We start from the raw sequence: 16,566 nt of genomic DNA on the forward strand, positions 1-16,566 counted from the left end.
GCATATTACAGGAGATAAGAGAGGCCACCTGTGTTTGGGTGAGGCTCCAGTAATTAGTGCTGCTGATATAAATAGCAGCGTGTGGGTTTGGCCGTTGTGGAAGATTATCTGTTCGTTGTGCTTCAGGACTGCCTTGCTGTCTCCGGACTTTGTTTGTTGATTTTTCACGACTTTGAAACCAAAGCAGAGCAAAGTGTGTGTGTGTTTCACTTCATGGAAGAAGAAGGGCTGTGACGTTTCTGCACAGCTGCAAGCTAAGTACTTAAGGACTGATTAAGGGAAATTGTACAGACTACCAGGTTGTTTTGGGACAAGTGCTCTTTGCAATACAAAAAGGATGCTTAGTTTATTTTGAATTTTGTGATAAAGAACATTGTTTTGAATTTTCAAACGTGTGTGTGTCTGAAATTTGTACCCTTGAATTTTTGGGAGGCTCATACCAGAGAGCCCGGCAGAACAGGGTGTAACATGTTTAAGTGATGCCTTAATTTATTTGGCTTCATTCTGTCCGCTGTCATAGTAAACATACCGGTCTTTGCTCACCTCCCACCATAGTCACAGTGAAGCCAAGTGCTACATACGCTATGCTTCATCATATTTCTTCGTCATAGCTTTCAGGAGACTTATGTTTGTCTCATTATCTCTGTCTTTCTCCGCCTTGCTTTTCATCCCTGTTAAATATTTTTCCATGGTGTCACATGCGCGGAATAATTTTAAAAAACGCCAAAATCTCACAAGCACATACATCTCCTTGCAATATTTTGTTTCCTGAGCATGCACAGAAGCAAGATCTCGCTGGGGCGCCCATGCACCTAAAGCTGCAAGCACAGAGCACCAGTAATGGCAAGAGTGGCAACCCCCTCCTGCAGTCCAAAGTTTGTTGTTGCGGGGAAGATAGGTGGAGGAAGGTGTACTGAATACGTTTGCCAAATAGAGTTAGTTGTAAAACTAAAGAAGGTGGAATGAAACAAATAAATGTTGATTTGCCTAATGCAATTAATTAGCACTTTACAAACTCTCTCTTCCAGAGCATTCTCCATGGATTCGCAGACAACCTGTGGTCTGTTCCTGACAACTCACCATACCCCATTAAAGGGACATTAGGACGCCATGTTGGAATGAAGACACTGGAATGAAGACACCACACAGGATGTGGTATATAGTTAAAGAAGAAAACAGAGACTATGTGAAAGCACTTTAAAGGTTGCAGACATCACTACAGTGGTAACCTCTACCTAAGAACACCTCTACTTACGAACTTTTCTAGATAAGAACCTGGTGTTCAAGATTTTTTTTTTGTCTCTTCTCAAGAACCATTTTCTACTTACAAATCCGAGTCTCCGAAACTGTAACCAGAAAAGGCAGAGAGATGCCTATGTGGGGCCTCTCTAGGAATCTCCTGGGAGGAAACAGGGCTGGAAAAGGTGGGGAGAAGCATCCGTGGGGCCTCTCTAGGAATCTCCTGGGAGGAAGCAGGGCCTCCAACCTCCAAGTGCTTTCCCCAATCACACGCATTATTTGCTTTTACATTGATTCCTATGTAAAAAATTGCTTCTTCTTACAAACTTTTCTACTTAAGAACCTGGTCACGGAACGAATTAAGTTCATAAGTAGAGGTACCACTGTACCTGTAATAGGAATCTAACATTGGCCTCAGTTCTTTGCAAATTATTCAGAAAAAAAGTAATTTTTAGGTTTGGGGATGAACAGCTGTATGGACAGTTTTAAAAAAAACCATTATTCTGATCCATGGTTGTATTCATCCTTTACAAATGATTGATCCATCTACTTAGAGCAGTAATTATTTACAAAGCATGTGTATGTATGTGCATATTTATGTATAAAATATTAATCTGTTTTAAGTCTGTTATTAAATATGCATTGATTTTCAAAGCTTAATATTGTAAGCTGATATTTGCATCTCCCCAGTTCTACGCAATTAATGCAGTCTTGAACATAAACAAAACTTTTGCAGACAGATACAATCTTTCCCAGACCTGCGGTTTGCATGCGAGTTTGATTCATAAATGCAAACAACTCGCCCAGGAAACTCATCATCCCAGGAAAATTATGCCAAGGTTCATCACTTTATTGCTATTCTTTCCGCTAGCAGATTAACAGATTAACAGAGTTGGAAGGGACCTTGTAGGTCATCTAGTCCAACCCCCAATTCAAGTAGGAGACTTTGTATAGTTTCTAACAAATGGCCGTCCAATTTCTTCTTGAAAGTCTCAAGTGTCAAAGCTCTCACCACCTCTGCAAGTAAGCTGTTTCACTGGTTTATTTTATTTATTTATTTATTTATTTATTTATTTATTTATTTATTTATTTATTTATTTATTTATTTTGTCCAATACATAATGCACATTGAAGAGAAAGATATGTAATAATATAAGTAAAGAAAAGAATAGAAGAAAAGATATAAAAGTATAGGTGAACATATTTGAAAGGAAGAAAAGATAAATGAGATAAGGAGAGACAATTGGACAGGGGACGGAAGGCACATTGGTGCACTTATGCACGCACCTTACTGACCTCTAAGGAACCTGGAGAGGTCAATCGTGGATAGTCTAAGGGAAAAATGTTTGGGGTTAGGGGTTGACACTACTGGGTCAGGTAATGAGTTCCACGCTTCAACAACTCGGTTGCTGAAGTCATATTTTTTACAGTCAAGTTTGGAGCGGTTAATATTAAGTTTGAATCTGTTGTGTGCTCTTGTGTTGTTGCGATTGAAGCTGAAATAGTAATTGACAGGTAGAACGTTGCAGCATATGATCTTGTGGGTAATAATTAGATCATGTTTTAGGCGACGTAGTTCTAAGCTTTCTAGACCTAGGATTGATAGTCTGCTTTCGTAGGGTATTCTGTTTCGAGTGGAGGAGTGAAGGGCTCTTCTGGTGAAGTATCTTTGTACATTTTCAAGGGTGTTGATGTCCGAGATGTGGTATGGGTTCCAGACAGATGAACTGTATTCAAGGATGGGTCTGGCAAAAGTTTTGTAGGCTCTGGTGAGTAGCGTGAGATTGCCAGAGCAGAAGCTACGTAGGATCAAGTTAACAACTCTAGAAGCCTTTTTGGCGATATTGTTGCAGTGGGCTTTGGCACTTAGATCATTTGATATTAGTATTCCAAGGTCTTTTACTGAGTGGGGGTTGATCATTCTCACTGTCAGAAAGTTTCTCCTCATTCCCAGATTGAATCTCTGCTTGATCAGTTTCCATCCATTATTCCTTATCTGGCTTTCTGGTGCTTTGGAAAATAGTTTGATCCCCTCTGTGGCAGCCCCTCAAATATTGGAACACTGCTATCATGTCTCTCCTGGTTTCTCTTTGCTAGACTGTCCATGGCCAATTCCCCTTCTTCATCTGTTTTAGTTTCTAGTCCCCTAATCATCCTGGTTGCTCCCCTCTGCACTGTTTTTAGAGTCTCAATGTGTTTTTTGTAGTGTGGTGACTCTAAGTGTAGTCTAACTAAGGCTTTATAAAATGGTATCCCTAGATCGATTGTATCCCTCTATTAAAATTTTATTAGCTTTTTTGGCTGCGGCTGCGGCTGCACACTGCTGGCTCATGTTTAGCTGGTTGTCCACTAAGATTCCAAGATACTGTCTCACAATCACTGCTATTGAGTCTAGTTTCACTCAGTTTATATATATCATCAGCTAGCCATACCCTCGTGTGTGTGTGTGTGTGTGTGTGTGTGTGTGTAACATACTGTATTTTGCTGATAATGAAAAGGAATGGAGACTATATATAGGCCTATATATATATATAGTTCAAATCCCAGTAAGGGTGTGGCTACCTGATGAAGGCAAATAAGCCCAAAATAGATCCACAGTAGTCTCCCTTCCTTTTCATTATCAGCAAAATATGTTAAACTTATAGATTATGGTTGTCGACTATAAAAAAACTTATCTGCCTTGGAATATGGCCCCTAATGGGGCTGAGTGGCAAAAAGGAAGCTGTGATGCTCCTTCAATATACCAGGGTGACTCCACAAAAAATCATTCATACACACACACACATACACACACAGACAGACATGGTTTTTCTTACCTAAGTATGGGATTTTACTTTTCTCTGGATTGAATTTTATTTTATTAGATAGGACCCAATGTTCAAGTCTGCCAAGATCCATCTGTATGTTGTGCCTATCCTCTAAGGCAGTGTTTCCCAACCTTGGCAACTTGAAGATATCTGGACTTCAACTCCCAGAATTCCCCAGCCAGCGAATGCTGGCTGGGGAATTCTAGGAGTTGAAGTCCAGATATCTTCAAGTTGCCAAGGTTGGGAAATACTGCTCTAAGGCAATAGCAAACCTCTATTGGTTCACATGCCAAAAGGGAGGGTGAACACGCTAGCACTCACCCACATGCCCAGGCCCCACACCCATTCCCTCCCCCCACGCATGCACACCGTGCCACCCCCCTTGTGCAAGCACATAATCTCCCCCAACCCATCGCATGCACACAAGCGTCACTGAAGCCTGGAATGGTGAAAAAACATTCATATGGGCAAACCAGAAGTTTGAAAAAACTGACTTCCGGTTTACCCATTGTGCTCTTTTTCACTCTCCAGGGGCTTCAGGAAGCTTCCCTGAAGCCCTGGAATGAGAAAAACAGCCCAGTGGGCAAACTGAAAGTCCATTTTTCCAAACTTTCAGTTTGCCCTTTGGGCCATTTTTCACACTCTGGGGCTTCAGGAAGCTTCCCTAAAGCCTCCGGAGTGTGAAAAACTGGGCAAACTGAAAATCTTCCGGTTTTCCCATTGGGTTGTTTTTCGCACTCTGGGGCTCCAGGGAAGCTTCCCTGAAGCCTCTGGAGGGCAAAACAGCCTTCCCCAAGGCCGAAAACCAGCTGGCCAGCATTTATTTTATTTATTTATTTATTTATTTATTTTATTTATTTTGTCCAATACACAATGAGGGTTTTAGTGGGTATATATCTATATACACATAGTAAAATACATGATGAAGGTTATAGAGGAGATATTCATAGTAAAATATATCTAAGAAAGAATAGAAAAGAAGATATAGTAATAAAACATATCTATGAAAGAATAGAAGAAGAGATATAGGAATAGAAGAAAGGTATAGGGGAAATAGGAGAGCAATAGGACAGGGGACGGAAGGCACTCTAGTGCACTTGTACTCGCCCCTTACTGACCTCTTAGGAGGTCAGTATTTCTCTTCATCAAATTACTGAATTCCAGTAGTGAGTAGCTATTGGTACAGTAGAGGACGGCGCACTTGTAGCACATGATGCTTTGGTTCTATTGCATGCGGGGGGCATGTGTGTCCGTATTTGTAAGAATCAGCACCCCTATTGTTCACTTGATAAGTTCAGCAACGGAAGTTAATCTATCTTGTTGTTTCCTAGTCTTACTTTTTTGTTTGCATCTGCAAAGAAGTGAAAATGAGAGAGATAGGGAATATTGAGAAAAGAGAAAGGACGTGAAATGACCACAAGCCTGAAAGAACAGGCTACAAAGGGTTTACTACGTGGGTGTGAAGTGAAGAATGAATCCATGGATTCTAAAGCACATCACGCCTTCAAAACGAATCTATTCATCTATTTATTTTTTATTTATTTATTTTGTCCAATCACAATGAGGGTTTTAGTGGGTATATATCTATATACACATAGTAAAATACATGATGAAGGTTATAGAGGAGATACCCATGTGCGCTGGAGCTGACATAGGGCAATGCCTCACATGTCCTCCAATATAGCTCCGCATGCCACCTGTGGCACGCTTGCCATAGATTTGCCCTCATTGCTCTAGGATGTTAGCTATTCCTGTCAGCTTAGTATCATCTGCAAATTTGGGTTGCCCTGCAGGTTATACTGATTTGGGATTAGCACATTTCTTTCAGTCACTATCTCATTGTCAGGCTGCAAAGTTAGCATTTCTTCTGGAGTGATGGTTAGACAGTTTCTTATCGGCAGCTGCTGGTTTTTATGTCTGGGAGATTAGCTGGCTGGAGAGATTGCTGGATAGTGTTCTGTCTGGGTCACTCCGGAAGCCAATACCAACCCAAAAATAGAAGCCAGACACACCGGTAAAAGGCAAAGGCAGTTTATAAAATTCAAGAAAAACACAGGTAACAGAAAATGTCCTTACAAACAGGAAAATGCTGTATCTTCAAATATATCCACGAAGACAAAAGTCCATGCAGCAATACAGGATTCTTGCTGCCAAGATGAGGCTGTAGATAGCAGACCTACACCTCCCACGGGTCTTCCAAACTGCTGGGCCACAAGCCAGGAACAGAGACACCGAGAACAAAGCAGGACACCGTAACTCCAACTGATAACACTCCACATGGCTTCAAGGGCTTGCCTGCCTTTTAAACCCTGCTAAAGAGGACCACACCCAAGCCCAGCTGTTCCTAATTCAGTGCTGATAATGCTTCTTTAATTGCTCCTTTCTCTGATCTGAACGTCTCTGTCGCATGTCAATGACGGCTTGTGCTTCATCACCTAATGACTCCAAGCTACTGGCTGGGGAGAGGTCCCCCCCCGGGGCTCTCATGCTGTTCTCCTTCATCCCATTCCTGACTTTCCTCTCCCCCGTCTGACTGTTCAGCCCCCTCCTCTTCGCTGTCATCCTCCTCCGGGCATGGAGCGAGCAGAGACACAGCCGGTCCCTGAACAGCCTCAGGCTGAACCACAACAGATAGTTGGGGAAGAGCTCTCAGAAAGAAAAAGTATGAGACTGTTTCAGAGGATTTGGGGACTAAAGCCAGTGGTTGCATAGAAGTAGTGATGTAGGCAAAGACCAGATTGTTGGGTTGGTTGGTGTTCTGCGGGGCTCTCTGGTATGAGCCTCCCGAAAATTCAAGGGTACAAATTTCAGACACGCACACGTATGAAAATTCAAAACTATGTTCTTTATCACAAAATTCAAAAGAAACAAAGCACCCTTTTTGTATTGCAAAGAGCACTCGTCCCAAAACAACCTTGTAGGCTGTACAATTCCCTTAATCAGTCCTTAAGTATTTAGCTAGCAGCTGTGAAGAAACATCACAGCCCTCCTTCTTCCAACGAAGTTAGACACACACACTTTGCTCTGCTTTGGTTTCAGAGGCGTGAGAAATCAACAAACAAAGGCCAGAAAACAGCAAAACACGGTCCTGAAGAACTGCGATCAGATAATCTTCCACAACAGCCAAACCAACACGCTGCTATTTGTATCAGCAGCTCTAATTACTAGAGCCCCACCCAAACACAGGTGGCCTCTCTTATCTCCTGTAATATGTCTTCAATTGGTCTCTTCTACGCATCACTCTGCGCCTGCATGGGTCCAAGACTTCCGCATCCGAATCGACCGAAGATAATGGAAATTGACTTCCTGGGCTGTGTGCCAAGCCCCCCTCTTCCAAGTCACCCCCACCTTCTTCATCCGATGAAACTGCACTACCTGCCTCTGTTGGCAATAAGACAGGCCTATGACATGTTGATGTTTCCCCTGCATCCACCTCCACATTCCTTGGGGCAGGAGCTGGGCCACAGCCAACCACAACAGTTGGTTGATGGGTTGGTTGGTGGGTTGGTTGGTGGGTTGGTTTTTTAGTGCCTTGGAATCACTGTTTTTTTTTTTAAATTAATTTTTTTAATTGATTTTTTAAAAATATAAACACACACACAACATAAAACAGGTGCTCTGTGAGCAGTGCCCACCACCAGACAAACATTTACACCCCACCACCAGATCAAGGGTGCTTCTTGTATATACCATTTTAATTCAAGAGCAAAATATCTGTTTACATATTATAAAGTGATTCCAATTTATTCCTTGTAGCTTGGTCTCGGATTCTTCTCGCCATATATCGTCTTACCTTGTCCCATCGCCCTATCAGTTGTCGCAAATCAGTTTCATTAACCAAATTCATCCTTTTATCCATAATCTCAAATTGAATATGATCCACCAATTTTGCATTGTCCATTTTGTCGCATCCTTCCAACCCAAGACTATTACCACCTGAGCACTTTCTATCGCTGCTTGTTTTATTTCTCTAAATTCTCCCATTACATTGCTTTTAACTAATACTGTCATTTCCTTAGTAATTATCCATTGCATATTTAACATCCTATTAATATCCTCCTGCACTTTGCCAAAAGTTCTGCACTACCGGGCATTCCCAAAGCATATGCATGAACACTCCTTTATCTTGACACCCATGCCAACAGATACTTTTAATATTCTGCTGAAAATATGCAAGTTGAATGGGTGTGTAATCCCATTTATGTAATATTTTCTTTCTCATTTCCCTAACCTTTGTATTCTTAGTTTCCCTTATATTCTCCACTATATTTTTCATCTCTTGCACATCTACTTGCCTTGGAGTCACTGTTGACATCTGGTTTAATCCCTGTAGTTTTCTTGGCAAGAATTCAGAACTGGTTTGTCTCCTTCTGAAAGTCTACACAGATTCTCAGTAATCCAGGTCATGGTTGTCTCAAAGGTGCTTTTTCAAGAGGCAACTGAACTTTCTAGTTTTTCTTCAGCTTCTGAAGAAGCTTCCTGGATGAGAAGTGAAACATCTTCAAAGAAAAACCAGAAAGTCCAGTTGCCCCTTGAGAAAACACCTTGGGTCTCCTTTTGAAAGTGACTGGCCCAGGATCACCCACCTCGCTTTGTGCCTAAGGCAGAAGTAGAACTCATGGTCCACTATGCCTTGGAAAATTATACTTTATCATTATATATGGGTCACAGTTCCTAGGTTTATTTTAAAACCATGGTTAAAACATCATGGCGCCATGTTAAGCTCATAAAATAGTGAAACAAAATTTATGTTTGCAAATGCTATGTTGATTCAGAATGTTCTATTTATTTTTGAAATGAGTATCTGTTTTGTGTCTTTCAAAATTAAGCCAAATAATTCATTCATTTTCTTTGTAATCACATCTTTAACTTCCTTGTTATCCAACAGTCTGTCTGGCTCTTTTTTGGATTTCCAGGTCATAATGTTTTTAAAGAAAGGAGTTCTTCATCTTAATGATCATTGTACTGTAATTATTCTCTAATGTGAGTATATTTTTCCCCTTTTATTTTGCCAGATTTCTGTCTTTTTATCTTTTCATTTGATCTTTTCATTTGGGCAATCATTCATTATTTTAGGATAATGCCCCCAGCAGATACTAGGTTTACTGCATAGTGAAGATTCATTTCTCTTATATGCCTTAGAAGATGCAACAGAAATGTTTCTGAGATCTTGCTAACAATTTTTGGCATATCTTACCGCCAAAGATGATTTATTATTAACTACTAAAAACTAGTACGTTTGCTAAGGGTGTTTATCTCAAAACAGTACACTTAGCAGTCCAAAGAGTATTTCCAAAGTTAACAGGTCATATCAATGAATTTATTTATTTATTTAATTGGATTTATATACCACCTCTCTCCGAGGACTCGGGGTGGCATATAAATTCATCAATTGTGAGTGGAAAAGAAATAACTTTAAAGGAGAAAAACAAGCTGTTATTTTCCATATAAATAAGTATGATTGACTATTATTGGTTTCCGTGGGCTGTATGAAGTAATCATTAATCAATCCCATTGGGATTGGACTGCATAGAGGGTCAAATTAATAAATTTGAATACATTTATTTATAACTAAATCCTACTACGTTCAGCAGTTCTTAAGCCTATTAATATATAGCTTCTGATCTGTTCTACATCACTTTTATTTTCATAACTGTTTCTATACTCCTCTGCGGAGAGGGGCGGCATACAAATCCAATCAATAAATAAATAAATAAATAAATAAAATCACTCTGTAGTCCCAGAAGGTGGCAATGACAATACTTCTGTATTACTTACAAGAAAATGTATAGATTTTCCCCTGAGCCTTTATCCTTTGAAGAAAAATCCTATTAAAATTGTGTCTTTTCTTGAAAGAAACATGCTTTTGTTATTTAGCCTCCAGCTTGGGTTCTTTTATCCAAGACATAATGTCTGAATATTAGAATACTGATAATTCCATCAAAATTGTTGAAGCTCTGTTAATCAGTGGCCTCTGTGGGATTTTGCTGCTTTTCACTGGAATGTTAAAAGGCAGCATTACAGCATCCCACTGCAAGTTTGCATGCCCAATGTCACAGTGCAGGCAGAAAAAGGGCAGAGTTTGTACCACAATTTTATAATGATGCTTTTGTCAGTCTGACCCACTTGAATCCTATAGAAATAAAATGGAATAGAATAGAATAGAATTCTTTACTGGCCACATGTGATTGGATACACAAGGAATTGTTGTTTTCATTTACATTTAAAAATGTAAACTAATGAAATATTTGACAGGCAACTCTGTGGTGGTAAACATGATATTTGGTAACAATGAAATAAACTAAGTTTATTTATTTATTTATTTATTTATTGGATTTGTATGCCACCCCTCTCCGTAGTTTCTGAAAGGATTCGACTCCATGGATAATCTCCAACTAATAAAAAGTAGCATTATCAGACTGTAAATGTACATAATAATAATAATAATAATAATAATAATAATAATAATAATAATAATAATAATTTATTAGATTTGTATGCCGCCCCTCTCCGAAGACTCGGGGCGGCTCACAACAGACGATAAAACAATATATATAGGCACAAATCTAATATTAAAAAAAACTAAAAACCCTATCATAATTTAAAAACCAAACAGCACATACATACCAAACATAAATTATAATAAGCCTGGGGGAAAGAGATAGTCTCATTCAGAGACTATCAATAGAATTTATTTATTATTTATTTATTTATTAGATTTGTATGCCGCCCCTCTCCGTAGACTCGGGGCGGCTAACAACAATAATAAGACAATATAAACAAATCTAATATTTAAGTTTAAGTTAAATTAAGAAACCCTAATTTGAGAAACAAATCATACATACAGACATACCAAGCATAAATTTTATAAGCCTGGGGGGAAGGGAATATCTCAATTCCCCCATGCCTGACGACAGAGGTGGGTTTTAAGGAGCTTACGAAAGGCAAGGAGGGTGGGAGCAACTCTGATCTCTGGGGGGAGTTGGTTCCAGAGGATCGGGGCCACCACAGAGAAGGCTATTCCCCTGGGTCCCGCCAGACGGCATTGTTTAGTCGACGAGACCTGGAGAAGGCCAACTCTGTGGGACCTAACTGGTCGCTGGGATTCGTGCGGCAGAAGGCGGTACCGGAGATTTGTCAGATTTTCACAACTATGCCCTTTCTACCAAGAGAATAGCTATACTATCTGTTTCTAGGATGACAAGTTTCCTGCTTTTTAAAAATATAAAATAGATGCATTGAGTTGGAAGTACCTATTTTACCAACTCACCCAACATAAAAGAAAGTTTAAAAAGGGCTGCTTACAAAAAAAATCATTGTTATACCGCCTGACATTCTTGGAAGCTCTGATTAAGTTTTTGTTTATATTTATTTATTTTATTTATTTATTTAGAAGCATAGAAAATTGACGGCAGAAAAATATCTCATGGTCCATTTAGTCTGCCCTTATACTATTTCCTGTATTTTATCTTAGGATGGATATATGTTTATCCCAGGCCTGTTTAAATTCAGTTACTGTGGATTTACCAACCACGTGTGCTGGAAGTTTGTTCCAAGCATCTACTACTCTTTCAGTAAAATAATATTTTCTCACCTTGCTTCTGTCAAAAGGAATAAACAAAAGCAAAGTAGGTATAGGTAAATCTGGACAATAGGACAGTAGGACAGAGATGGTAGGCACGATGGTGTGCTTATGCATGTCCCTTACAGACCTCTTAGGAGTGGGGTGAGGTCGACTGTAGGCAGACTAAGGTTAAAGTTTTTGGGGTTTGGGGAAGAAACCATAATTAGGTAAGTTTGAATCTATTGTGTGTGCATGTTGTTGCAGTTGAAGCTGACATTGACAGGTAGGACATAGTGGTAGATGATTTTATGAACTATATTTAGATCAGTTTGAAGGCGACTCACTCTAAGTTACCTAAGCCCAAAAATTCAAGTCTGGTGGAATAAAGTATTGTGTTGCGAGTGGAGGAGTGGAGGACTCTTCTTTTGAAATATTTCTGGACTCTCTCAATTGTATTAATGTCCGATATGCAGTTTGGGTTCCGGGACAGGTCAGCTGTATTCGAGAATTGGTCTGGCAAATATTCTGTATGCTCTGTTTAGCAGTGGAATATTGCCAGAGAAGAAGCTACGCAGGATTAGGTTAACAACTCTTAGTGCCTTTTTGGCAATATTGTTACAATGGGCTCTGGCACTTAGGTAATTAGATATTAGTACTCCAAGGTCCTTAATTAGAATGAGGGTCATCTGCAAGGTTGTGTCCTCCAAGTTTGTATCATTTTTTGTTTTGTTTTTGTTTTCTTTTTTATAGTCCTTGGATACAAAAAGGCCTGTGTACTATAGCAGAGGTCTCCAACCTTCAACTTTATGCCTGGCGGATTGCAACTCCCAGAATTCTGGGAGTTGCAGGCTTAAAGTTGTCAAGGTCGGAGACCCCTGTACTATAGCTTAAATCAACTTTTTCCAACCTGCCCTTTTCTAAATCCATTTTTTCAAACTTGGCACATTTCAGATGAGTGCTGCAACCCAACAGGACCGACACAGACTTCAGAGGATAATCAGAATTGCAGAAAAAACAATTGCTGCCAATCTGCCTTCCATTGAGGACCTGTATACTGCACGAGTCAAAAAAAGGGCGGGTAAAATATTTACTGACCCCTCACATCCTGGACACAAATTGTTTCAACTCCTACCCTCAAAACGTCGCTACAGAGCACTGCACACCAAGACAACTAGACACAAGAACATTTTTTCCCCGAACGCCATCACTCTACTAAACAAATAATTCCCTCAACACTGTCAGACTTTCTACTAAATCTGCACTTCTATTCTACTAGTTTTTCTCATCATTCCTTTCACCCATTTCCTCCCATGTTGACTGTATGACTGTAACTTGTTGCTCATATCCTAAGATTTTTATTAATATTGCTTCTTCATTGCTTATTTGACCTCTATGACAATCATTAAGTGTTGTACCACATGATTCTTGACAAATGTATATTTTATTTTATGTACGTTGAGAGCATATGCACCGACAAATTCCTTGTGTGTCCAATCACACTTGGCCAATAAAAATTCTATTCCATTCTATTCTATTCTATTCTATTCTATTTTAACTCCCAGAATTTTTCCAGAGGCTTGAAAAACTGTTCTAAAAGTATTGGACTTCAATTCTCATAATTTTGCCACCCTTCTTAGTTACAAATGCACCCTTAATAATCAAGTAAGTTCCAGATCAAAGTTTGAACAATTACCAAATGGGTAAGTTATTAAATACTGCTTATCTGTTTGTAAAGTGGAACAGTCAATTATTTAGCAACTGATCGTACTGAGAATGAGTCCCACTGATAGTTTTTCTCTTTGATCTATTGCTCCACTATAATCTAGTCCAATTCAAGGTCTTTCAGTCAAGCGGAATGTCTTAAAATAAATGTTCTAAAAACATAGGGAAGTTACAAACTTCAGCTGCTTCAGTTGTAATATAAATTTCATGGCTGTTAACTATAATTCCGTGCAGTGATGTTGAGTCTTCATTTTATAAAATTCATGTAGCAGCATTTATTCCCATGGGAGGAAATATTTATTTATTTATTTATTTATTGGATTTGTATGCCGCCCCTCTCCGGAGACAAGCAACAATAAAGCAGTGTACAATAGTAGTCTGATGTTAGAAACAATTAAAAACCCATTAATATAAAAAACCAAACATACATACATACATACCATGCATAGAATTGTAAAGGCCTAGGGGGAAGAGGGTCTCAATTCCCCCATGCCTGACGGCAGAGGTGGGTTTTAAGCAGCTTACGAAAGGCAAGGAGGGTGAGGGCAATTCTAATCTTTGGGGGGAGTTGGTTCCAAAGGGCTGGGGCCGCCACAGAGAAGGCTCTTCCCCTGGGTCCCGCCAAGCGACATTCTTTAGTTGACGGGACCCGGAGAAGATCCACTCTGTGGGACCTAACTGGTCGCTGGGATTCGTGCAGCAGAAGGCGGTCCCTGAGATAATCTGGTCCGGTGCCATGAAGGGCTTTATAGGTCATAACCAACACTTTGAATTGTGATCGGAAACTGATCGGCAACCAATGCAGATTACAGAGTGTTGGTGTAACATGGACATATTTGGGAAAGCCCATGATTGCTCTCGCAGCTGCATTTTGCACGATCTGAAGTTTCCGAACATTTTTCAAAGGTAGCCCCATGTAGAGAGCATTACAGTAGTCGAGTTTCGAGGTGATGAGGGCATGAGTGACTGTGAGCAGTGACTCCCGGTCCAAGTAGGGTCGCAACTGGTGCACAAGGCGAACCTGGGCAAACGCCCCCCTCGCCACAGCTGAAAGATGTTTCTCTAATGTGAGCTGTGGGTCGAGGAGGACGCCCAAGTTGCGAACCTTCTCTGAGGGGGCCAGTGATTCTCCCCCTAGAGTAATGGACGGACAGATGGAATTGTCCTTGGGAGGTAAGACCCACAGCCACTCCGTCTTGTCTGGGTTGAGCTTAAGTTTGTTGACACTCATCCAGGCCCCAACATCCTCCAGGCACCGGCACATCACTTCCACTGCTTCGTTGGCTGGACATGGGGTGGAGATGTATAACTGGGTATCATCGGCGTATTGATGATACCTCACCCCATGCCCTTGGATGATCTCACCCAGTGGTTTCATGTAGATATTAAATAGTAGGGGGGAGAGGACTGACCCCTGAGGCACCCCACAAGGGAGAGACCTAGAGGTCGACCTCTGACCCCCCACTAACACCGACTGCGATCGACCAGAGAGGTATGAAGAGAACCACTGAAGAACAATGCCTCCCACTCCCAACCCCTCCAGCCGGTGCAGAAGGATATCATGGTCGATGGTATCGAAAGCCGCTGAGAGGTCAAGAAGCACCAGGACAGAGGACAAGCCCCTGTCTTGGGCCCGCCAGAGATCATCCATCAACGCGACCAAAGCAGTTTCCGTGATGTAGCCGGGCCTGAATCCAGACTGTTGAGGACCTAGATAATCAGCTTCTTCCAAGGACCGCTGGAGCTGAAATGCCACCACCTTCTCGACAACCTTTCCCATAAAGGGAAGGTTGGAGACTGGGCGGTAGTTATTGAGTACAGCTAGGTCCAGGGAAGGCTTCTTGAGGAGGGGGTGCACAAGTGCCTCCTTATAAGGGGCCAGAAAGGACCCACTCCCCAAGGAAGCGTATATTGATTACACAATCTATATCCTGTGTAATTTTACTTTGAATTACAGACTGCAGGATCCAAAGTACTATGGATGAAGATCCATATGGTCTTGTATTATTTTTTAAATGACAGTGTTTTTTCTAAACGTAGCACTTTGACTCACTATTCAAAAAGAAAAAGGTTTAAAAACCCTACATTTTGCACTTTAAAGTGAGCAGTGTTGTGATTAAAAGGAGATCCAGATTTAAATTATGGTATTTACTCGGTAACATTGGGCCAATAAAGCTATGTCATATGTCACACCATCCCATCCTGCAGGGTTATTGAGATCTTGTGCCAATCCCCTTGAACTCTCTGAGAAAAAGCAAGATAATATAATAATGATGATGTAAATCTTTAAGCATAAAATGTGTACATTGATCTAAATTGCTCTTAAGAGATTTCAAAAGATTTTCAGATACATGTTAAAGTAATTAAAAATAATTTTAGCTATTGAAGGATGTACAAATAAGCTATTTCTGTTGCCTGTAAATACAAATATTTTATTCCTATTTTATTAAATGGGGAAAACACTATGAAGAGGGCATATAACTGCTACGATTAACTGTATTTATCCTTTATATTCTTGTGTTTTATATAATGTATTAATATTATTACTTTTCTTCTACAGTTCTTATTTACCAAATGTATTTAATCATAAATGAATCAAAAATGAATCTTGAATTTGCACCAATAAATATCTTTTAACTTTAATATATGCACATTTTCTATGAATTACAATGAGTTAACATCAACTTATGTAGGTTTCATTTTATCTGCATAATTGTTTTTAACCTTTATGTATGACAGTATTTCAGTGCCTCAAAATCTGTAAGATGTAAACGTGTACATGTGTGTACAAACTAGAAAATATTTATTTTATGCTGTAAACTTTAAATTAAATAGTTTTTTACATGAGGTTTACTGTTATTACACACTAATTAGGAGCAACACAATATTTACCTTTCAGCAATTTTATATCTTAATTTTTTGAAGTTCGGTAATGGACACATTGAATTTGATTTGACAAAGGGTTGTCAACCAGAACCATCCCCTCAAAAGGCCTCCTGAGAGGGGCATGGTCAATGCCGCAATGAAACGGCATCCCATGCGCTCCTGCGGGGGAATGCTGAATCCCCACTGTTTGGGGGTGCCGATTCCAGTTTGGATTGGCTGGAACCCCCCTGAAGGGGGTGTGAACAAGGGGTCTTGCCACCCACTGTTTTGGGGGATGGCATTCCCTGCGGTGGGCTGTCATTCGACCTCGACCGGCAGTGGGTGAAAGGGTCTCGGCTGCCATAGTCG

The 16,566-nt window shown here is 40.2% G+C and overlaps 1 protein-coding gene across 1 annotated transcript in view; it reads left to right on the forward strand.

Annotated features, from left to right (window-relative positions):
- The window catches only part of RANBP3L (RAN binding protein 3 like), a 72,877-nt gene extending 71,086 nt beyond the window's left edge, over positions 1–1,791 (forward strand). The window contains exon 15 of the mRNA XM_070736399.1: positions 1,029–1,791. Within this exon, the coding sequence (XP_070592500.1) occupies positions 1,029–1,072 (44 nt within the window). The 3' untranslated portion in view covers positions 1,073–1,791. The remainder of the gene's footprint in view (positions 1–1,028) is intronic.
- The last annotated feature ends 14,775 nt before the right edge of the window (positions 1,792–16,566 follow it).

The sequence above is a fragment of the Erythrolamprus reginae genome, chromosome 2 (genome assembly GCF_031021105.1).
Source record: "Erythrolamprus reginae isolate rEryReg1 chromosome 2, rEryReg1.hap1, whole genome shotgun sequence".
In the NCBI taxonomy this organism is placed as follows: Eukaryota; Metazoa; Chordata; class Lepidosauria; order Squamata; family Dipsadidae; genus Erythrolamprus; species Erythrolamprus reginae.